At 51.3% G+C, this 22,064-nt stretch overlaps 2 protein-coding genes across 5 annotated transcripts in view; one reads left to right on the top strand and one right to left on the bottom strand.

The window, feature by feature from the left end:
• Window positions 1-110: 110 nt before the first annotated feature.
• PRR14 (proline rich 14) lies at window positions 111-5,151 on the bottom strand. Of its 4 annotated transcripts, none has more exons than XM_033426168.2 (12): window positions 5,022-5,151; window positions 4,159-4,230; window positions 3,866-4,034; window positions 3,101-3,222; window positions 2,839-3,028; window positions 2,509-2,552; window positions 2,197-2,306; window positions 1,308-1,896; window positions 1,096-1,171; window positions 928-1,019; window positions 584-655; window positions 111-493 (listed from the first exon to the last, which is right to left on the bottom strand). In XM_033426168.2, exons 2-12 carry the CDS (start codon window positions 4,179-4,181, stop codon window positions 214-216), a joined length of 1,767 nt encoding a protein of 588 aa, XP_033282059.1. In that variant the 5' UTR covers window positions 4,182-4,230; window positions 5,022-5,151; the 3' UTR covers window positions 111-213. The 4 variants fall into 4 exon arrangements, with proteins under 4 accessions (XP_033282059.1, XP_033282060.1, XP_033282061.1 ...); XM_033426169.2 differs by having other exon boundaries at window positions 1,102-1,171; XM_033426170.2 differs by lacking the exon at window positions 4,159-4,230.
• Window positions 5,152-5,826: 675 nt separating this feature from the next.
• LOC101272848 (uncharacterized) overlaps window positions 5,827-22,064 on the top strand; it is a 31,861-nt gene continuing 15,623 nt past the window's right edge. Inside the window, exons 1-3 of the mRNA XM_049699407.1 lie at window positions 5,827-17,043; window positions 17,246-17,359; window positions 19,362-20,536. Of these exons, the coding sequence (XP_049555364.1) occupies window positions 16,839-17,043; window positions 17,246-17,359; window positions 19,362-20,536 (1,494 nt within the window). The 5' untranslated portion in view covers window positions 5,827-16,838. The remainder of the gene's footprint in view (window positions 17,044-17,245; window positions 17,360-19,361; window positions 20,537-22,064) is intronic.

Below are 22,064 nucleotides of genomic sequence, written 5' to 3'. Positions count from 1 at the left end.
CTTCATCATCTTCCCTGGTTCCTCCCGTTTCCCAGTTTCGGGTGCCAAAGTAGAAACATCAACCAGTACTGCCAGTTAATCTCAAACTCAGCTAGAGACATACAAAAGAATCAGAAACATATCGAAAACTTTACTAGAAACACAGAGAAAAAAATATAACTGTCTCAGAGACTTCCCCTCCCTCCAGGACGGATGGACAAACAGATGGAGCTTCTAAGTCCGATGGGGCCGCTCTCGATCCCCTTCCTCCTCCTCCAGGAGCAAGGCATCCAGCTCCTGCAGTCGCTGCTGCAGCAGGGGTCCTACATCTGGGCTGGGGGCCAGATTGGGAGTAAGGGTCCTGCCAGCTGCAGCCCGGGCCCCGCGAGATGGCCGCCGGGATCGAGGAAGACTACTGTCCCGAAACTCTACAGTTCGCCGGAGCTTCCTTGAGCTGGTGAAAATCAGAGTCCCGTTGCGCTCCCGGGGTTCCTCAAAGATGGTCTCAAAGGTCCTGGACCAGGCAGGGAGGAGTGCTGGTTACCAGCATGCCCCCTGGTTCCAGATTTCCCTCTGTCACCCCCAAGCCTTCAAAGTTTCTCACCTCCTGGTTGTGGGTGACTGGTAATTCTTGTTGGTGTAAATTTCTTCTAAGCTGAACTCCTTCTTGTTCAACCTGTGAGCAAAGAGGAGCAGAGGCCTCTGAGAAACCTGGGGCCAGTGGGCCTGGAGAAGGGATAGTCAAGGCCTGGTCTGTATTTCAGTTTCTAGGACGTGCCAGGAGTGCTGCCTGAGGCAGACAAATGGTTCTAAGCATAAACCATGTCCAGACCAAATTGACTCCTCCAAGCTGGACTGTGCTCCCTGAGAGGAGATGAAGCCACACTCAGGGGATCTGAGCCTACACCTGTTTGGCCAAGGCAGCTCCGTGCACAAGAAGCCTCTCACCTGATTGGTCGAGGCAGCCCCATTGGTGTAAGGTTTGGTTGAGAACGGGCCGGTGTCCTGCGTATTCTGAATCGAGAAACCTTTCCCATGCTCTGCAAAAACGGGGCAGAGTGTAAAAGTGCAGCATGGGCTCAGGCTCCCACTTGTCTCCTCCCCCTTCATCTGTACCTCTACCTTGGTCTTGGGGTCTGAAAGCACCTGGTCTTCTGAGGCCCTTGGCTCCTTCCTCTTGGTTGAGCTCAACCTGCAGAGAAGGTCAAAGCTCAGGGCCAAACAGCATTCACAGCAACATCCCCATCTCCTGCCCACTGGATACTAGGGAAGGAGGCTGGGCCCAGACTATGGCCAGAGCTTTAAGGAGGGTTTATCAAGAGCACTACCTGGGTTCTGCAGGTTCAGAGAAGGAAGAAGTGGACGTGGTAGACGAGCAAGATGTGATGAGGGGAGGAGAGCCTCCCACTCCTCCAAGAGGGAAGACCTCTTTCCGGAGACAGGGCCGAGGGGGTGGCGGGGCTCGGGCCATCTCTCCACCACCCACAGTGTGCCGCCGAGGCCGTGGCCGGCTTGGGTGGGGTGGAGCAGGGGGCCAGCTGCAGGTATCTGGGCCGGGGGGCCCCAGATCAGGGCAGGAGTGGCTTCGGCCCAGAGAGGGCTTAGGGAGAGGTGCTGGGGGATTCTGGTCTTGGGCCCGCCATTGGCGGATAGGGGGCCGGGGACTGACAGATGCAGTGCCCTCAGCAGCCCCAGACTGCTCGGCCTCTGAGATGGCAATCTTCAACTCCAACTTCATGGGGGGTGATGGGGGCGGGGGCCGTGGGGCTTTGTTGGGTGTGAGGAAGATGTCAGCAAAGCTCTCCAGCTTGGAGCGGACGGAATGGAAGAGGGGGGCCAAGCCCCAGGGACTGAGGCGGGGGCGTAAAAGGCTGGATGGCGGTGGGGTCGATGGGAGCTCCAGAACAGGATCTGGGGCTGAGGAAAGGAGAGGGTCAGGTGGGTATTCCTCAGCTGCAGGTGTCTAAGCCCCACTTCAGTAGCCTTAGTCCCTCCCCAAACACTAATCTTTGCCCACAGAGGAATAAGCCCATCACTAAAATACCAAGCCCTAAATTTAGAAGTTAAGCTTCAGGTCTCTGAAGTTTAAACCCCATCTTCATACACCAAGCTCTGCCCCAGGAGGGGGTTAAGCCCCATCCCCAACTCGTCACCTCACACTTCTAAGCTCAGCTAGAATGTTCCAGAACCCCAAGTCTCATCCATCTGAGTCCTTACCTGGTGGTGGACTCTCCAGAGGGTTTGCAGACAGGGCAGATGGCTGGAATGAGGGTTCCACATCCCTGGGTGGAGGCTTTGGCTGGTGAACCATCATCCTTGGCTCAGTTCTGGGGTGAAGGGGCAAGTTAAAGGCTGAGGAAGCTTCCAGATTCAGATCCCACCTGAGCCAGCACATCCCCTGTCCCTTAAGGCTTCTGAAAGTGCTACAAGGAAGGACTGGACATGTAAATTCTGATGCCCCTAGCTCTGGCTGCCTGGATAATGGCTGTTGCCTGCACATCTTGATAATCCCTTCCCCAGCCCTCTCACCTTCTCGCTGGGACGGTGAAGTTGGGAGTCTCATCGGCAAAGCCCTGGATATAAACAGGGGATGGTTGTGAGGAGGCAGGGAAGCCCCCTGTAGTCTCCGTAGCTTCCCACATCCCGACTCTCTCGGTCTCCAGATTCCTGCCTGGGTTCACACTAAAGACTTTTTCATATAGGTCTTTGCTCAGACAGTGTCTTCCGCCCTAAAACGCTGTCCTCCTTGCTCTGAGCAAAATCCACCCCAGACTCAGCCCTCCTACCCCTGTCTTCTATGCCCACTGGCATGCCTGCCCCCAGCTGAACTCCTGACATCTTTCCCTGAAGTTTCCATACCTCCGCTGGGGGTCTGGAGCTGGCAATGTCCTCTAGCATCACCACCAGAGTGGGCTGGGGGGCCTGGTCCACCTTTTGTGAAGGGCCCTCCTCTGGGCCAGGTGTTGTCCTTGATCGCCGCCTCAGTGTGGAATGGGGCCGATGCACACGGCTCAAGGGCTCTCGGCATAAGTGCAGTGGGTCGGGAGGCCTAGAGAGGGACCAGGAATATCAGTGGGGCTCAGCTGTGTTCCCAGCTTACCCCCCATCCTGCCATGCTCACCTGGCTTGTGGGGACCACGTGGCCTGTCGGGGTGGTGAGGCAGGTGGATGGCTGTGGACAGAATCCCGACGGTTGCTGCAGTGCCGTGGGGTGGAGATCTCCTCTTGGGGCACCAGGGGGACCTAGGGGAGGAGGAAGTGTCAAGAGCAAGGTGATGTAATGAGGCTGGACAGGACCTCCCTGTGCCTAACAGTGCCCTATGCCACAAAAATGACACAAATCGTGGCTAGAATTCATTCAAGATCCCCAAAGAAGAGGTCAGTGATGGCCCTCAATTAAGGGCCAGATATGACAGTGTCCTGAGCTGCTGGTGTGGGAGCTGGATGATGTCACCCAGGCTATTTGAAGAAATGAAAAGGAGAGGGTGACCTGGAGTGAGTCACTGCCCTATTTGGGGCCTCAGTTTTTCTAATCTGTGCAATGGAGCCAAAGTCCTCAGCCTGCTTCCCAAGGATTGCCTAGAAGTTGGGCTGGGAAGAAAGCAGAAGGGTTTCTCATACTTAAGAGTTGTAGGGATGTGGTTTCAGCCCAACAGAGTTGGTAGTGGGGAATGGGCACTGGAGACACTGCCCAATTCCAGGCTGGAGTGAGAGCCAAGGAAAAACAAAAGACAAAAAAAAAAAATCTAGCATTAGGGAGGCTGCCTGATGGACGAGTGTGAGTGTGAGGTGTTTGGACCTCAGTTATCCTCACTAGTGATCTAGTTTGACTTTGGTACTGAGGGGACCTGAGGGAGAAGGGGGCCTCTCAGTTCAAGGGGCTCACCATGTGGGCAGCCATGACATCTTCCAGGACCACGGCCAGGACCCGCCGAGAGGCTTTTTCCAACGGCGAAGGGGCCCCGAGGGGCTGCAGCTTCGGCCGTTTGGGGCTCCTGGCTCCCCATAACGCTCGAGCCAGGGGCTGGCGGCACAGACCCTGCCGGCCAGGCGGGCTGGAGGATGAGAGAAGCAGAGGACGGTCGCCTGAGCCTGTTGTTGGCTCTGTGGTTTCCCCGGTACGGCCACCAGGCTCCCCGTTTCCCGGGCTCAAGACAGGCGGGCGGGGTGCGCTCTCACCTGGAGTCCCCGGGCAAGTCCATGGGGGAAGCGGCGGCTCCGGGGAGTCCCTGGGGGATCCCAGGCTCCAGCCTGGGGTAGGGGGGGAGCGGGGGAGCCGGGAGTGAAGGCCAGCCCCTCCCGTAGGGCTCCGCCCTTCATGGTCCGCCCGCGGCTCCCGGTAGCTCACGGGCCGGAGCCCTGGGGCGCGTAAGGGCGCCCCCGCCTGGCTGCCAGGAACGGGTGTCTTCCCGCTGCCGCCGCAGCGACCAGCGATCACTCGCGCCCTGTCTGGGCCGCGAAAACCTGGATTGCTGCGGCCCCCGTTCTCCCACGGCCCGAGCCTCCTGGGGCCTTTGTCCCTGCAGATTCCGCCCGGAGATTCCCCCGGGATCAGCTGGGATCCCAGTCCTCGGAGGCTCAGTTTCCGCCGGAACCCTCTTCAATTCTCATCCACCCCCAGCGAGTGGCCGAGGACTCCGAAGCAATACTCCCACACGCCGACGGTTCCCCACTCCCACTAGATCCCCTAGACTAGACCCCCGCGGAAAGAATCCTACAGCGCGGTTGCTCCAAACAGACGCCGCGCGAGGATCCTCCTCTCCCTGTGAGCTTCGGCTCCGCAAAGCTCCACTCAGACAGGGGCGGCCCGAGCTTGAGCATCAGGAACTCAGTCCGGATCCCTGGGGATCCACTGTCAAGCAGATACCCCCCCTTCACTCCAATCCCGGGAGGTCCCGCCCACAGACCCCCTCCCTCCGCCCTCCCCTGATCCCCGCCCAGCTCTCTCCCCAGCCGGGGACCAGATGGTTCAAAAGTTTCTTTCCCTCCCTCCTCCCGCCCTCTCTGCAGCCGTTCGGTGCCCTCCCCCACGCGCCGCTCACCGCCGCCTCCCGCGGATCCCGGGTCTTCGACGGCTCCCACCTCCGGCTCCTTTAAAACTAGCCTTACCCAGCACTGCCCAACCGCCGAGAGCCTTCTTCTCGAAGCCTTGGGGCACCGCCCAATCGCCGGTCCCCGTCTTCCGGGGTGGTGAGAAACTAAGTGAAGCCGCCTGGCGGCCATCATCCCTAGGGGCAAGAAGCCAAATTTGGCAGCGCCGCCATTATAATTGAGGGCAGATTACGCTGAACCAGATGAACCGAAGTAGACCGGACGGCGTCATCTTCTCCGGTCAGTGAGTGGCCGAAGGCTATGGCAAGTTTCTTGAGCTATTGAGGCAACTGTCCTGAAGCTAGGTTGCCGCCACGTTTTCTAAGGGCATCTTCCGGTTCTTTCGTTTTTAGGCCAATAAACGTGAACTGAGTGCTAACGATATGTGAAATTCCCAATTTCCTAGAGAGGCCCCACTGAGCCCGTTTCCAGTATCATCGAAGGCTCCTGAACCGGGTTCTCACGTTGCAGGGAAGAGTTTGGCTAGGGCTGGTGCCGCCTCAGGCTCCTTTGCTCGCACGGTGGCCTGGAGAGACTGGGCTCAAAGTGGGGAAGAGGGTGGGGCATTGAGCTTCACTTTACCCGAGTGTTCTATAGAGGGCTCAGTACAGAGGCGTCATTGCAGGAGACCAGTAACCACCTTGGCGTGCTTGATGGGTCCGCTTTTCTCTGGGGCTCCCACGAGCCCTCTTTCAAGAGGGGCCTGGCTGATGGGGTGTGTAAATAGTCCTTAGTAGTAGGGGATCGAGGATGGAATCCTGCTGCTTAGAGAGGCTGCGTCACGGAAATTTTATACCAGGAGCCGGCTGTTGGTGGGGAGGTAGTGGGCATGTACTGGCTTCTTGTACTGTGAAGGCGCCCTCACTGCCTAACCAAAGCCCATGCCTCCACTAGTTCTCCTTCCCCAGGATTCCCTGGTCCAAACTCTAGTACTCTTCTTTTTTTTCTTTATTTAAAAAAAATTATTTATTTTTGGCCGCGCTCCCAGGGCATGCGGGATCTTAATTCCCCGACCAGGGATCGAGCCCCTGCCCCCTACAGTGGAAGCTGGGAGTCCTAACCACTAGACCGCCAGGGGATTCCCTAGTATTTATTTTCTTGATAGAACAAAAAAGCCTGGAGCCTAGAATCCTGGGTCTGAGATGAAGGTGCGGAGTGACCTACTCAGCCCAGCATAATTCTCTTTTATGGGATTGAGTGATAAGAGTAATGATCCAGAAAGGAAGATATGGAAAGAACAGCATCAGTAAGAGTTGGTGTGGAAAATGAAGACTCCCGACTCTAACCAAGGACTCATCCAGATAGGTCTCTGGGACTACAGTGACTCTCTGTAGCACAAGGCCTGCTGGGGCCTCTGGAAATGCATGGTGAGACTTCTGGTGCGAATAAGCAACAGCTCTTCCAACTAGAAGTGTTCTCTCTCCCCGCTGGAGCAGGGCCGGCTACACAGGTGCCTGAGGATGTTCCCTGCTGGTATGGTGATGCTTCCAGCTGTGAGTAGAGATCCCTCTCAACTTTGATGAGTTGAGAGGGCCCCTGTAGGCTTTCACGTTCCTGCTTAAATACACAGGTGTTTCCCAGACTCCAGGGCAATGAAAACCTTTCAAGGGCCGAGCAAGCCTGATCTGAGTTTTGAGGGCAAAGGAAGTAGCCTAAAGAAAGGGCCTGAGAATCTGGCGGGGAGGGCCCAGCCCTATGATCCTAACTTGGGGTGCTGGAGTTCATCAAATTGAATAAGGTGGACTGCGGTTTCTTGGCCCTCAGCCCAGGCCAGCAGTGACGAGCCTTCACACCCTCACGGCCTTGCCTCTGGAAATAACCCTAGAGGGAGGATTTCCAGTCACCTCTTTGTGACTACCATTTCAAAAACTCTTACTTTATCTACCACCTGTGTACACACCCCAGGCGTGGCCAATGTGTGCTGATCCAGTGGCAAGAGGCCTCAGCCAGCCTCCTACAGGACAGGTGATACGGCTGGAGATTGGCACATCCGTGTATCCTTAAGAAACTCTGGACCCCTTTAGGCTCTGGGCTCACATCTGCTTAACTGTTCCTGGCCTTAGTGGTCTCATTTGTAAAATGGGAACAATAAACCCTGTCGTGCCTGCCTCAAAATAGACTTAGAAGATCAAGTGAGAAGGCACATCTGAAAGTGCCAGATAAGTAAGTTAAGTCTCAGGCTGCAGGTAAAAAGAGGATGATAAAAACGGCCTCTTTCCCTCAGAGTGCTCTATCCCTTCTGGTCCTCAAGCCAGCTACTCTGCTCAGTATCTTTCTCTGTAGAAGCCTCTAGCCTGAGCTCTAGATCAGCCAGGGAGGATTGGGTTGGGTTGTGGCTGCAGGGTGTTGAGATGGAGGGATGTTCAGTTATAGCCCTTTGCCAAGAACCACCCCAGAGAAATGACAGGAAGTCTTGGGTTTGGGTTGCTACTGTGGTTCGCATCAACCATTCAACAAAATTTCATTACCTGTGTGCCATGCTGTGGGAACAGACAGATGCCTGTCCCTAGGAGTTTGGAGTTTATATGCCTGTGTACAAGGTGGCCGTTGCCTCTGCTGCTTCCCTCAGCCTCAGTCCCCTCCACCCTGAAGTATTTAGTCCACCAGGTGCCAGCACACTCCTGTCCAATTTAGTTCCCCTGGTGAGGAGCTTTCAAGACCACCTCTGGGGGCTCTTCCGCTCTGGTCAGCTACTTGCTAGAATTTTTATTTATCTGGGGAAAGTGGTCCTGCCCATCGTCTAACTCGTCTTCCCCAGTCTAGAACCATCTGCCACCACTACTGTCCTCACCTCCTTTTATTATTTATTTATTTATTTATTTATTTAAGTGGGTATGATAGGCAGGTGTCAAGTTTGGAGGAACTGAATGGTAAAGTGATAGGGCCTGGACTTCCCTGGCGGTCCAGTGGTTAAGACTCCACACTTCCCCTGCAGGGAGCACGGGTTCAATCCTTGGTCAGGGAACTAAGATGCCACTTATCCCACAGTGCGGCCAGAGAAAAAGTGATAGGGCTTATGGTGAGGATGTCAGGGGAAGGAAGAACATTGGGAGGATTAGAGAGAGAGTCAAGAAGTGTAACGGGAGCTACCTATTAGTATCTGAAACAGATGTATGTCACTGTGCCAGTTATTCATTTATTACCTCTTGGGAAAAAATTCATTCTTTTTGCCTGCTCTGTGAAAATGGATCTGGGCCCTTTAACTACTTTTTCTTTCCCAGCTGGCACAATTAATGTTTTGTCAGTAGAGAGTTGGGGAGACATTGCAGGAAGGAAGGGCTTTGCTTCCTGGTTCCCATGAGCCCTATTGGCAGGCTCCTGAAGTACGTAATGGCCAGCGGCACCCAAATGCCAGCAGCTTCCCCTGGTACACCCCTTGGACAGTTTAATGGTACAGTGCCTCTGGTGAGACACCTTCCCATGAACAGTTTTCCCTGGCACCCTAGAGGGAAGATTTCCAGCATGTTCCACCAGAGTGACACTCCAGTGACTTCTGTGTTCTCCCCCCAAAATTCTGGATCTCAGCTCCAGGGAGGCCCAGGTAGAGGCTCTTTCTTAGGTGCAGTATCTCCAGCTGAGGGGTAGTGGCTGCTCTTATAGCTGCTATTCCTGCATTCTTTAGAATTCTCTTTCCTTCTTACTATCTATAGCAGGCAGAATTGTGTCCCTCAGAATTGTGTCCCAGTTCCTGTGACTGTGACCTTATTTGGAAATAGAGTCTTTGCAGACATAATCATTGAAATCATACTGTATCTGGTTGGGCCTCAATCCAATTACTGGTGTCCTTGTAAGAAGAAGGAAGTTTGGACACAGACTCATGGAAAGGAGAAGGCCATGTGAAGACACACAAAGAGACATGCAAGAAGAATGCCATGTGGTAACAGAGGCAGAGATTAGAGTGATGCATGTACAAATCTAAGGAATGCCAGAGATCACCAGCAAACCACCAGAAGCTAGGAAGAGGCACGGAAAGATTCCCCCTAGGGTCTCAAAGGGAGTATGGCCCTGCTGATGCCTTGATTTCAGGATTCTAGTCTCCAGGACTACGAGAGAATAGATTTATGTTGTCTTAAGGTTCCCAATTTGTGGTAATTTGTCACGGCAGCCCTAGGAAACTAATACATAATCCAATCCCTCATTTCTCTAATTCCCTTTTTTAGTTGATCATTCTTTTTTTAAAAAGTATTTTTAAATTTTATTTATTTGGCTGAATCAGGTCCTAGTCATGGCACACAGGATCTTCGTTGCAGTGCGTGGGCTTTTCTCTAGTTGTGGTGCACGAGCTCCAGAGCGTAGAGGCTTGGTTGCTCCAGAGTGCGGGGGCTTAGTTGCCCCGTGGCATGTGGGATCCCAGTTCCCCATCCAGAGGCTGAACCCATGTCCCCTGCATTGGGAGGGACCACTGGACCACCCGGAAAGTCCCGATGATTCTTTTTTTTTTTTGGCTGCACCGCATGGCTTGCAGGATCTCAGTTCCCTGACCAGGGATTGAACCTGGGCCACAGCAGTGAAAGCCCAGAATCCTAACCACTAAGCCACCCCAATTATTGGGAACTCCCAATAATTCTGTTTAATAAACTTCTGCTTGTTGAAATTGCTATGTGGATTCTCCCAATTGCACCCACACTTATACCATCACCAACAAAAATACTAGTGTTTTAGCACTAAAGAAAATGGAATATACGAATCTTGAAAGTTCCTACTGCAATTACTATGCAGATATTTCAGAGAGTAGGCCATTTTTGAGAGAGGTTTAAAATCTGCATTGCAGACATATTCCTTAAATGCATTTTGAATGCTCCTATCGCACCTGAGAAAAAAATAATAAATGAGAGCAGATGGTGCCTGTGAGGACAGCTGGCTCAACTGAAATGGAGAAAGTTGGACTAGACAGCTGCCATGTTATCTAAAGGCCATTCCTGACATCCTGTGGTTTCAGGTGGAGGCCAGCTCTAGACAACACTCAGAAAACAAGTCCAGGTAGAGGTTTCTAGAAATGACTGTACCTGATACTATAGGCTGAGAAGGCAGAGGGGCAGTGGTATCAGTGGCAATGCTGAGGCAGGGAGGTCCACGACACACACAAAATACATTCACCTGGCTATGACCTTTCCTCCAGAGAAAGAGGCCTAGACATGGGAGGCAAGGGCCCTGGCTGGTCAAGAAGGCTCTAGGGCTTCCCTGGTGGCGCAATGGTTAAGAATCCGCCTGCCAAGGCAGGGGACATGGGTTCGAGCCCTGGCCCGGGAGGATCCCACATGCTGCAGAGCAACGGGGCCCATGCGCCACAACTGCTAAGCCTGCGCTCTAGAACCCACGAGCCACAACTACTGAAGCCTGTGCTCCTAGAGCCCGTGTTCCACAACAAGAGAAGCCACCGCAATGAGAAGCCCGCGCACCACAACGAAGAGTAGCCCCCACTCGCCGCAACAAGAGAAAACCTGTGTGCAGCAAAGAAGACCCAACGCAGCCAAAAATAAATAAATCAATAAAAAAAGAAGGCTATAAATATGGGATGACATGTCCATTTATTTGCTCAACACATTTTCAAAACTCAAACCACATGCCAGACACAAAAAATACTGTGGTGAGCAAGATAGTGAGAGTCCTTGTCCACAGACAGACAAGTAAACAGACCAGGGCCTAGTGAGATAAATGCTAAACTCAGCTTATATGCAGGTTCCCAAAAGTGCACATAAGCACAGCTAGAGAAACCTCAGAGAAGGTGATGAATCATCTAAGAACTGAGGGAAAGGGGGTCGGTGGGGAGACTGTGCATGGGTCATCCCAACTGTGCAAAGGACCAGAGGACAAAACTCAGGAGGCTGCAAATAATTGGGTGTCAGCCTCTCAGAACTAATGCATGCCTTTTAGAATAAATATGTTGGGGCTTCCCTGATGGCGCAGTGGTTAAGAATCCGCTTGCCGATGCTGGGGACATGGGTTTGAGCCCTGGTCGAGGAAGATCCCACATGCTGCAGAGCAGCTGGGCCCATTCGCCACAGCTACTGAGCCTGCGCTATAGAGCCTGTGAGCCACAGCTACTGAGGCCGTGCGCCTACAGCCCGTGCTCCGCAGCAAGAGAAGCCACCGCCATGAGAAGCCCGTGCGCCACAACGAAGAGTAGCCCCTGCTCACCGCAACTAAAGAAAGCCCATGCGCAGCAACGAAGACCCAATGCAGCCAAAAATAAATAAAATAAATTTTTAAAAAAATAAAAAAAAAATACATTTTCCCAAGGTTCAGTCATCCAACCTCTTTTCCTTGGTTCCAACTGTCATTATATCCTCTAGGCCAGTGATTCCCCACTTGGGGGGGTGACTCCCCACTACCCCACCGCTCAGGGGGTGTTTGGCAATGTATAGAGACATTTTTTTGGTTGTCCAGCATGGGGGTGGGGTTGGGGGGGAACGGAAGGTCCAGGGAGGGCTATGTGTGCGCTACTGACATCTAGTGGGTAGAGGCTAGGGATGCTTCCACTAAACATCCTACCATGCACAGGACAGCGCCTCACAACAAAGAATTCTCTGACTCAAAATATTAATAGTGCTGCGATTGAGAAATCCTCCTCTAGGCCTGCACATCTAATTGGCTGCTAAACATTTTCACATGGTTGATGAGCCGAGAGCTTATTTTTTTCTAGATATTTTAGTTGACTATTCAACTACACTTTACTCCTGTTGTTAGCATATGACCTAAAATCCTGTTACTCGAGTCCTTCCTTCTCATGGTTTTCCCATGCCAGTCCCGAGTCTATTGTGTACCTGTAGTTTAGGACAAATCCATGGGGGAAAAAAACAGGCAAAGTTTCTCTCCTCAAGGAGCTTACCTTCCAAAGCGGGAGAATGGACAATTTCTAATCGACATAGATAAGGGATCCTTCCTTATCTATGGATAATGGGTGGGCCCAGGGGTATCAGCTGTCTTGCTCAAAACCAGCCAGCCCTGCTCAGTGAAAAAGTGTCCCTTGTCCTCTACCATGCTCAGAATGCCCCGTGGACATGCGTGTAGGTGAAAACAGTTTTGTAATTATCTGAGTACAGAACCTATATTTATTTTATATAGAAGCACAAACTTATAAGTACAGTTTTAATCCTGACTTTTCCAGAAAGGCCTGTATAAATGGAGGAAAGACTGTATTTTGTTTTGTTTGGAACTTTGCCAAGAATTATTTGCCATTTTGGAAAATCATTGCACAGATGGCCACACTTGAATTTGAATCAGCAGCACAACCCATCTGTGACAGCCTGAGTTTGTAGCTGCTGTGTTCATAGAAATCCTATATGTAGTGCAAGCATATTTCCATATGATTGCTTCACTAAATCCTTTGGCAAAGCCCTGCCCAAGCATTTACATATTGAGATATACATTACTTTTTTTTTTAAAGAATAATATAATACACGAAAGTGCACAAATCTTAATGAATCTCAATGTTCTTATTCTTAAATAGAGACCACAGTCCCTACCCTCACATGGAGCGTTGATCAAGGTTAGATGATTCTAAGAAGGTTGTTGTGCACCTGGGGCAATGTAGAAATTCCACAAAGGTGCTCAGCTCCCTACTGGCTTCTCTCAGGACAGGAACCCAGTTAATTTTGCGGCCAGGACGCACTCTCCGAGGCCTTGTGGGTCAGCAGAACAGAAGGAGCTGAGGTGGAATAGCCCAGAGGACGCTGACCAATGCGGGCTCGCTACATGGTAACCTCCGGAGACTCCTGATCCTGTTCTTGCGAACCCGGCCTCCTGTCAGGCGTTACCTAGCAACAGCGTCCTAGAGTCTGGCCCAAGAGGCCAATCAGCACGTACTTAGTTATTTCAGTGATGGGAACAGTCCAGTCACCGGGCTTTGTCAAAAGCCACCTCCTCAAGCTAATCTCCGCAAGCACCAATGAGGGGTTAGGAATTTTAAGAGCTGGAGCTGAGTATGCGGAGCTGGCTCTTATTTGATAAGACCACCTAGGGGGAGGGAATGACCAGCTTCCGACTGCATCTGAATGATGGTTGTGAAGGCAGGTCGCCGCCATATTCTCTTAGGGCGTTTTCCGGTACCATTGTCCACTCTGAGTACCAGAGTGACCCATGACGTTGTGATTCCTCTGTTTGGGCCGCAGCTTGGCCCCACGCAAAGCCAAATCCGGGCTGGCTCAGACACCGGGTCTAGCAGGGCAGTGTCTCCTTGGTCCGGAAAAGAGAGTAGCTCTTGGATTGGGGCATCTAGGACCTGGGGACTGGAAGAATTCAAGCGCCGCCCTAGTCCCGTTCCCCATCTGCAGCCCAGAGCCTGGATCCGAGCCGAGGAGGCTGTGAGCTGTGTAACTTTGCCGCGCGGCGGAGTATTTCTTCTTGGAGAAGTGGTGAAATCCGAGGCGCAGAAGGCCCTTTACCGAAAGTGATACTAGAACCCTATGGCCACCTGAGGGCGCTCCGTGAGGCCCTTTAGTGGTCTCCCTTTGCCCATTTTTGCTCACTCTTTATTCATCTATTCACGATGTACGTAAGCCAGTTCTTGGGCTAGAACTGCAGATGCGGACTACTCGGGGCAAAATGCCTGGAGCTGAGGGGAACAGAGGGGATAGTGGGCTGAGGCTTGGGGAGGGACTGTCCTAGAGTGTCTCTTGAAAGCCTTCTTTTTTTTTTTTTTTACTAATTTACTATGACCATCTTGCTGTGTCTATGACTACAGCATAGTTTTTTTTTAAAACGGCTTTATTGAAATGTTATTCACATACCATGTAATTCACCCATTTAAAGTGTAAAATTCAGTGTTCTTTAGTATATTTAGAGTTATGAAACCATCACCACAGTCAACTAAACACATTGTCATCACTCCAGAAAGAAACTCCCCAGCCATCACTCCCCATTCTCCTCTCCTCCAGCCCCTGGCAACCACTGATCTACTTTATCTCTCTGTAGATTTGCCTTTTCTGGACATTTCATGTAAATGGAATCATAAGACATGTGGTCTTTTTTAATCCGGCTTATTTCACTTAGCATGTTTTTAAAGTTTATCCGTGTTATAACATGAATCATTATTTAGAATTTTTTAAATAGATTTTAGTTTTAGAGTAGTTTAGAGTTCACAGTAGAATTGAGCTGAATGTACAGAGTTCCCATATTCCTCTGCCCTCCCCCCAGCCTCCCCCACTATCAACAACCCATACCAGAGTGGCACATTTGTTACTATCTATGAACCTACGTTGACTCATCATTATCACTCAAAGTCCATAGTTTACATTAAGATTCACAAAACTCTAACAGGAAACCTGATGGCTTCTTCCAGATTAACAGGAATTACATGGGACTGAATGAACTGATAAATATGATTTATAATTTTATGACTTTTTGTCTAAAATATTACTGGCTGGCTTTTAATCTCTGTTTTCCAGAAAACCTTTCCTCTTATGCTATGACCTACAAAAAGTTGATAAAGTATACCTCTGTATTGTAAATGAAGATGAAACATTGCTCTTTTTCTCTCTGCCTGATCCCTCCAGAATTTGGCTTCTCTAGCTAGCTCCCCTCTGGACTTGATGGCTTCTTGCGACCAGGTTACAACTAGTTATACTAATCATTGAAATTTGTTCTCTTTATGTTGTTCTCAAATTGCTTATGCCTTGTGTCTCTCTCTGCTGTACTATGACCTTATTAATGTTACTAGCTATATTACTTATATCCTGTCTATTTTATAAGATTGTTACCTCTTGCATTACCTAATGTATCATCAGGCCTCCAACAAAATTAATGATGGCTAACTGTCTTGAGGCAATTGATCATATACATAACCCTATGTAAAATAATTTTAACAGTGAGACTCTAGATATGGAGAAGCAACAAGGGAAAACATTTCCTGGATTATAGGAATAGACTAGTAAAACACACGATCCAGAGAATTTTAGGTTATTAATAGGGCCCAATCCAAAAATAATACATTGGGGGACTTCCCTGGTGGCACAGTGGTTAAGACTCCGTGTTCCCAATGCAGGGAGCCTGGGTTCAACCCCTGGTCAGGGAACTAAGGTCCCACATGCATGCCGCAACAAAGAGTTCGCATGCCACAACTAAGGAGCCGGTGAGCCGCAACTAAGGAGCACATCTGCCCCAACTGGCACAACCAAATAAAAATTTAAAAAATTTAAAAAAAAAAAACAGAAGCAGCACATTGGGTGGCTGATCAATGAAATCTTCCTCTGACCTAGGAATGAGAATTCCATGACAAATTGACCATGAAAATCCTCCCAAACCTTGGTCGAATTTATGACCAAGAGGGGGCCCTGTGCAGGAGCTCCCTGGTGGCCTAGTGGTTAGGATTCCGGGCTTTCACTGCCATGGCTTGGGTTCGATCCTTGGTCAGGGAAATGAGATCACACAAGCCGCTGGGCGTGGCCAAAAAAAAAAAAAAAAAGACGGGGCCCTGTGGAAAGGGAACCTTGCCTGCCATTTGGTAAACAACAAATGCTGCCGGCCATCAAGTTATCAGTCACTGCAGCCACCAGGCCCCCCTACTCCCTACCAAGGTGTGCCTTGAGGGAAATTCAAGATGGAAAAATACAGGAAACATTCTGTGCCCTGGATACTGGTTCGATAGTTAAGTTGCATATCTAAAGAACAATTTCAACAAGCCCAGACTCTTGCATCTTCCCATATATAGAAAAGCCCTAAAATCACTAACTTGAAATGTCTGTTTTTTTTGTGATTAGCAATAATATTTTGATGTTCAAATATATATATATTTTTTTCCAGCAAAAACTGCTATATATCCTGGCTCCTCCCTTACCTCTTTGGAGCAGTTCCTCAGAGCTGAGAGGATAGTCCTCAGTAAGCTCCTGGAATAAAACTCAACTCGGAACTTTTAGGTTGTACGTTTTCTTCAGTTGGACAAAATCTTTGTTCTTCTCCTTACTAGCAAGTACCCTCTGAGATTTTCCTCATCAGTAGAACCAGGATGATAATCATCATTTCACACATGGTAGCAAAAAATAAATACGTTGAACGTGTAATATGTTGGGCATGGTACCTGCGCACAGGAAACGCTAACGTTAATTCCCTTCCCCAAAGGGCAAGGAGGGAGTTACCCACTATCGCAAGAGAAGGCTCCTCTGAGAAAGCCAGGAAAGGAGACCCAGGGATATTCCAGCCCCGGGTTGGCCAGAGTGGCTCCGTCGCTCAAATCCTTCCCTCCCTCGGCTAGGCTGCGCCTCCAAGAAACAGAGGACCATTACTGATCCCAGGCGGGGTCGCCCCTTCCCGCCTCCAGACTCCCGGGCAGTCACCCAACATCGAGGGTCCAACTTTCTGCCCTTACGCTTCCGTTGGCTTCGTTCAAACAGGCCGCTTTTGGCAATACCCAATCAGAATACTCGATCTTAGGCCACCGCCCAATGACTGCGTGGAATAGGGGGGGAAAGGGCGTGAAGCCCAATCGCAGCGCCATCACACTTGAGGGCAAAGAGGTTAGGGAGCCGGCATGGCGCTCCGGTCAATAAAATCGATAGCTGGAAGCTGCCTGTGTTTCAGGCAAAGGCGGTGCAGTAGCGGGGCCGCCATTTTCCCTGAAGGCATCTTCCGGTGCCTTTCACCCAAGTTCGGGCAGGGGTTTCCTGAATAACAGCGAAAGGTTTCCGTTAGCCCCGCCGGCGGCCGATTCCTGTTCCCTCCTGGTCTCCCCAGGCACGCTCCGCCCGGATCAGGCTTGGGCTCCCAAATCCCGGGGCCCGCCAGCGCCCAGCGGCCAAGGCCGGGACAGCCGTGGCGCCGGCTTGTCGGGTCCAATGGCGCGGCCTTCGGCTCCGCTCCCCGCGCGGGGACCAGGAGAGGCCGGACCCGGCCGGAGAAGGGGAAGGAGGCCGAGGGCGGTGAAGTTCGGGGACGTGGCCGTGTACTTCTCCCCGGAGGAGTGGGAGTGTCTGTGGCCCGCGCAGAGGGCCCTGTACCGGGACGTGATGCAGGAGACTTACGGCCACCTGGGCGCGCTCGGTAAGGCCCGCCCCAATCCGCTTCCGCGGGACCTGAAGGGATGGAGGAACTGGGGGTGGGAGTCCAGAGTGTCCATGGTCCTGGCCTGCGAAGAGGTTGTGTCGGGCGGGAGGACAGGGGTTTGGCAGGAGATGCCACCGGGTAGATAAGTCTACCCAGCGTTATGTACGAGCTGGGCCTCTGACTGATTCTTCTTCCCCAGGGTGCGCAGGTCCCAAACCAACCCTCATCTCCTGGTTGGAACGAAATACCGATGATTGGGAACCGGCTGCTCTGGATCCACAGGAGTGCCCAAGGAGGGTAACAGTCCAAAGAAGTAAGTGAAAAATGCCTCGGAGGGCTTGCAGCCTCTAATGACTCAGTCCAGAGTTTCCGTGGCTAGGGGTACCTATGACCCACGCTCCATTTACCGTGTTCGTTTTTACAACTTCAGGGTTCCTGTCTCTTTCATGGTGTCGAGTCCTTCTACCAAAGATTCACTTGTCAGTTTGTAAACTGACTACCTGCAGTTGTCTGTTGTGTAAATGGATCAGTGAGCTTTTCAAAAGAGCTACAACCCTCCTTCCTCCTTCCAAGGACTCTGTCTCCAGCATGCTTTGAATTGGGCTCTGACTGAGAGAGCCTATACCTCTGACTTTTCCAGGTTTTGGTTGAAGGGATCTTATGGGGAACAGTGGCCTGGGGTGCAGGGGCCTCTGTTTGCCCTTCTGGCAGAATGACCCCGATCAGTGCAGGAATCTGCACGTCTCCTCAGGATCAAGCAAGGCTCTGATTAAGGCCATTCAGGTAGAAGGGCCCCCCAGATCCACCTACAGGGGCAGATGCAACTGTCTGGGCTGGAGTTTCTGTGCCAGATTCTCTAAGAGCAGGGCTATCTTTCTAAGATTCATATCGGACATGATATTTCCTTGCTTAAAACCTTTCAGCTTGGCTTCCCTGGTGGCACAGTGGTTGAGAGTCCGCCTGCCAATGCAGGGGACACGGGTTCGTGCCCTGGTCCGGGAAGATCCCACATGCCGCGGAGCGGCTAGGCCCGTGAGCCATGGCTGCTGAGCCTGCGCGTCCGGAGCCTGTGCTCTGCAACGGGAGAGGCCAGAACAGTGAGAGGCCCACGTACCAGAAAAAAAAAAACAAAAAAAAAGCCTTTCAGTTTTTGCCAAGGCAGGTTGTCAAATGGCTGTCAGTTATATCTAAGACACTTGGGGAACTTGGTGAAAATACAGATTCCTGGACCCCATCCCAGAACGACTCATTTACTCTTATGGATATCTATGAACATATACATATTTTAATAGCCTCAGTTGATTTGGATGTACGTTTAGGTTTGGTTCTCACAGTGTGGTCGTCAGACCAGCAGCAGCAGCAGCAGCAGTCGGGAATGTATTAGAAAATGCAAATTCCTGGACCCCATCCTAGACATGTTGAATCTAAAACTGGGGGTAGGGCCCAGCAATCTGTTTCATTAAACCCTCCAAATGATTCGGATCACAATAAAATTTGAGAAGCATTGGCTTAAAGGGCCTTATGACCTAGTCAATGCCAAATCATACCTCATTTGTTTCCACTTCCTGCCTCATACTTACCTCTTCAAAAACTGAAAAAAAATTTTATTTTTTTATTTTATTCATTTGTTTATTTTTGGCCACGTTATGCGGCATGCAGGATCTTAGTTCCTGGACCAGGGATAGAACCCATACCCCCTGCAGTGGAAGCGCTGACCTCCAGGGAAGTCCCCAAAACTTTTTTTTTTAATTAATTAATTTATTTATTTATTTTTGGCTGAGTTGGGTCTTTTGCTGCACGCAGGCTTTCTCTGGTTGTGGCGAGCGGGGCTACTCTTCCTTGCAGTGCATGGGCTTCTCATTGCAGTGGCTTCTCTTGTTGCAGAGCTGGGGCTGTAGACGTGCGGGCTTCAGTAGTTGAGGCTCATGGGCTCTAGAACGCAGGCTCAGTAGTTGTGGCGCACGGGCTTAGTTGCTCCGCAGCATGTGGGGTCTTCCCGGTGCAGGACTCGAATCTGTGTCCCCTGCATTGGCAGGAGGATTCTTAACCACTGCGCCACGAGGGAAGCCCCCAAAACCTTTTTAAAGTCAGCTTAACCTCCTCCAAGAAACCTTCCCTGATTTCTCCAAGCTGGATTAGGGGCTCCTGTAATACCCTCCATATTTCCATAGCCGTATGTCACACTTGGTTGGTTGTCTTTGTCACTAACATTCCTTGAAGACGGGCCGAGTCTGTTTTATAACCTGTAACACTATAATAGGAAAGAGTAGGAGCCCAGTGTTTGTTAAATTAATTTCTCCTTTGTGTTCCTGTAGAAACCAGAACCAGAAAGAAGAATGAAGAGAAGGAAGTATTCCCGCCTAAGGAGGCACCCCGAAAGGGGAAGCGAGGCCGCCGGCCCAGCAAACCCCGCCTGATCCCCAGGCAAACATCCGGAGGTCCCATCTGCCCTGACTGTGGTTGTACCTTTCCCGATCACCCGGCCCTGCAGAGCCACAAGTGTGCCCAGAATCTGAAAAAGCCTTACCCTTGCCCAGACTGTGGGCGCCGCTTTTCCTACCCGTCCCTGCTGGTCAGTCACCGGCGGGCACACTCTGGGGAGTGTCCCTACGTTTGTGACCAGTGTGGCAAGCGGTTCTCCCAGCGCAAGAACCTCTCCCAGCACCAGGTTATCCACACAGGCGAGAAGCCCTACCACTGTCCTGACTGTGGCCGCTGTTTCCGGAGGAGCAGGTCCTTGGCCAATCACCGGACCACACACACGGGTGAAAAACCCCACCAGTGCCCCAGCTGCGGGCGTCGCTTCGCCTACCCCTCCCTGCTCGCCATCCACCAGCGCACACACACCGGAGAGAAGCCCTACACCTGCCTGGAATGCAGCCGGCGCTTCCGCCAGCGCACCGCCCTGGTCATCCACCAGCGCATCCACACGGGCGAGAAGCCCTACCCGTGCCCGGACTGCGAGCGGCGCTTCTCCTCCTCCTCTCGTCTGGTCAGTCACCGGCGGGTGCACTCCGGAGAGCGTCCCTACGCCTGCGAGCACTGCGAGGCCCGCTTCTCCCAGCGCAGCACGCTGCTCCAGCACCAGCTCTTGCACACGGGAGAGAAGCCCTATCCCTGCCCGGACTGCGGACGTGCCTTCCGGCGGAGTGGTTCCCTCGCCATACACCGCAGCACGCACACCGAGGAGAAACTGCACGCGTGTGACGACTGTGGCCGCCGCTTCGCCTACCCCTCACTGCTGGCCAGTCACCGGCGCGTCCACTCGGGCGAGCGGCCCTATGCCTGCGACCTGTGCTCCAAGCGGTTCGCCCAGTGGAGCCACCTGGCTCAACACCAGCTCCTGCACACCGGGGAGAAGCCCTTCCCCTGCCTCGAGTGTGGCCGTTGCTTCCGCCAGAGGTGGTCTCTGGCCGTCCACAAGTGTAGCCCTGGGGTCCAGAACTGTAGCCCTAGATCTGCTATAGGGGTGCCTAGCCAGAAAGGCAACGCCCTTTAGAATGGGAAGGACTGTGTAAGTTCATTTCTTTTTGCGGAGGGGCCCAGAAAAGGGAAGGAGCCCCCGGTTATACAGGGCAGAGTCAGAACTAAAACCCAGGTCTCTTGCTACATAGAGCTGAACTTTATTCTACCACGCTGGCTGCCTTAATACGTGTGTTTAGAACAGACAGTCCCAGTAGGACAAGTGACATTATTTGGTTAAAGTTTTCCAAGCCCACCCTATCCTAAAAGAGTTTCTGTGTGTGGATATTGGGCTAAAAGTTCTCCCCATCTAATTTACGGGCTTTGTGTTTTCTAGTTTGTGCACGCAGGGATTACCTGTCCCCTTGCATGCAGTCAGGAGGATCCCATTTATGGGGAGCAAGATCTTCTCCTCCTCTGCCTCTTCCTCCATGCCAGGTTTAAACAAACCTGGTTTAGCCCCCTTTTGACGATATTCCTGCCAAGTGGTCTTCTACCCTTTAAAACCTCCCTTGACAGGGAGCTCACTACCTCACAAGGCAGGTCATTTCACTGTGGGACAGCTCTGACAATTAGAAGGCCCTTAAGAACAACATTCTTCCCTGGAAGCCTTGCCCAGAATATGTTTAAAACTTGATCTACATGGCAGCCCTTCAGAAAACTTAACCACAAATACTCTGCCCCCATGTTTTCAGGTTAATTAGCATTAATTTGGTCAGTCATTCCTTAAAGATAGGTATTCAAGTCCCACACATGATCTCTCCCCAAACAGGTGCTGGTTTTTCAATGTCCTTTTTAAAGGATCATACAAAGTAAGCCAGCATCACAGTATACACTGTACCTCCTTGGTCTGTACTTGTTTTAACAGCTCTAGATTGCATTGGATTTGGGGGTGGTAGCAGTGTACCAGGAATTTATTGGGTTTCAGACACCTAAATACCTAAGCTTTTTCTTTTGTTCTAAAACCACATGCTGTGAAGTAAGTCGTCTGCATCCTGTGTTTGGAAAGTTGGTTCAAGATGGGTCTGGGACATAAGCGCAGTGAGCTTTGGGAGAAGATTAATTTTAAGGAAAAACAGGGGAGCTGTGGTCTAGGCAGCAAGAAGTAGAACCAGGACCAGCTTGTCGTACTTTATCTGGTGGATTTGGATTAGTTCCAGGCAGCCAGTAGCTGGAAAATTCTTGAGAACTGGGTCTCACTCCTCCCCAAGTCTCATCAGAATCAGGACACTAGCACAAAACCTTCCAATGAGTCCTCTGTGAACATTTTTCATGAAATGAAGTGAGGCCATTCAAGGAGGTTAAAGAGTTAGGTAACTGAATACAAAGCAGGAAGAGTCTGTAGTCATCAAGTTGTGTTCATGCCCTGCCTCCCTAATAAAAGCTCCAGACAGCAGCAGCAGCAGCAGCAATGTGTTTTAATTTTGACATGCCTCCGTGGCACCCATTCCTAAGTAGGTGTGCAGTAAAGCTTTACTGAATTAAGTAAACAAGGCCTACCACTTTGCCTTGGGTAGCTGTACCAAACTGAATTTCTAAACATGACATATCGCATA

This window comes from Orcinus orca, chromosome 16, assembly GCF_937001465.1.
Source record: "Orcinus orca chromosome 16, mOrcOrc1.1, whole genome shotgun sequence".
NCBI lineage: Eukaryota > Metazoa > Chordata > Mammalia > Artiodactyla > Delphinidae > Orcinus > Orcinus orca.
The sequence above is the reverse complement of the archived record's forward strand: the minus strand, read 5'-3'. Positions and strand labels throughout refer to the sequence as shown.

Coding starts and splice junctions, on each gene's coding strand:
- PRR14 (XM_033426168.2), bottom strand. CDS start 4,181: ATGGACTTGCCCGGGGACTCCAG. Junction 1,020..1,095: donor ACCCCAAGACCAAGGTAGAG/GTACAGATGAAG, acceptor CCGTTTTTGCAG/AGCATGGGAAAGGTTTCTCG. Junction 494..583: donor CAGTCACCCACAACCAGGAG/GTGAGAAACTTT, acceptor TGCCTGGTCCAG/GACCTTTGAGACCATCTTTG.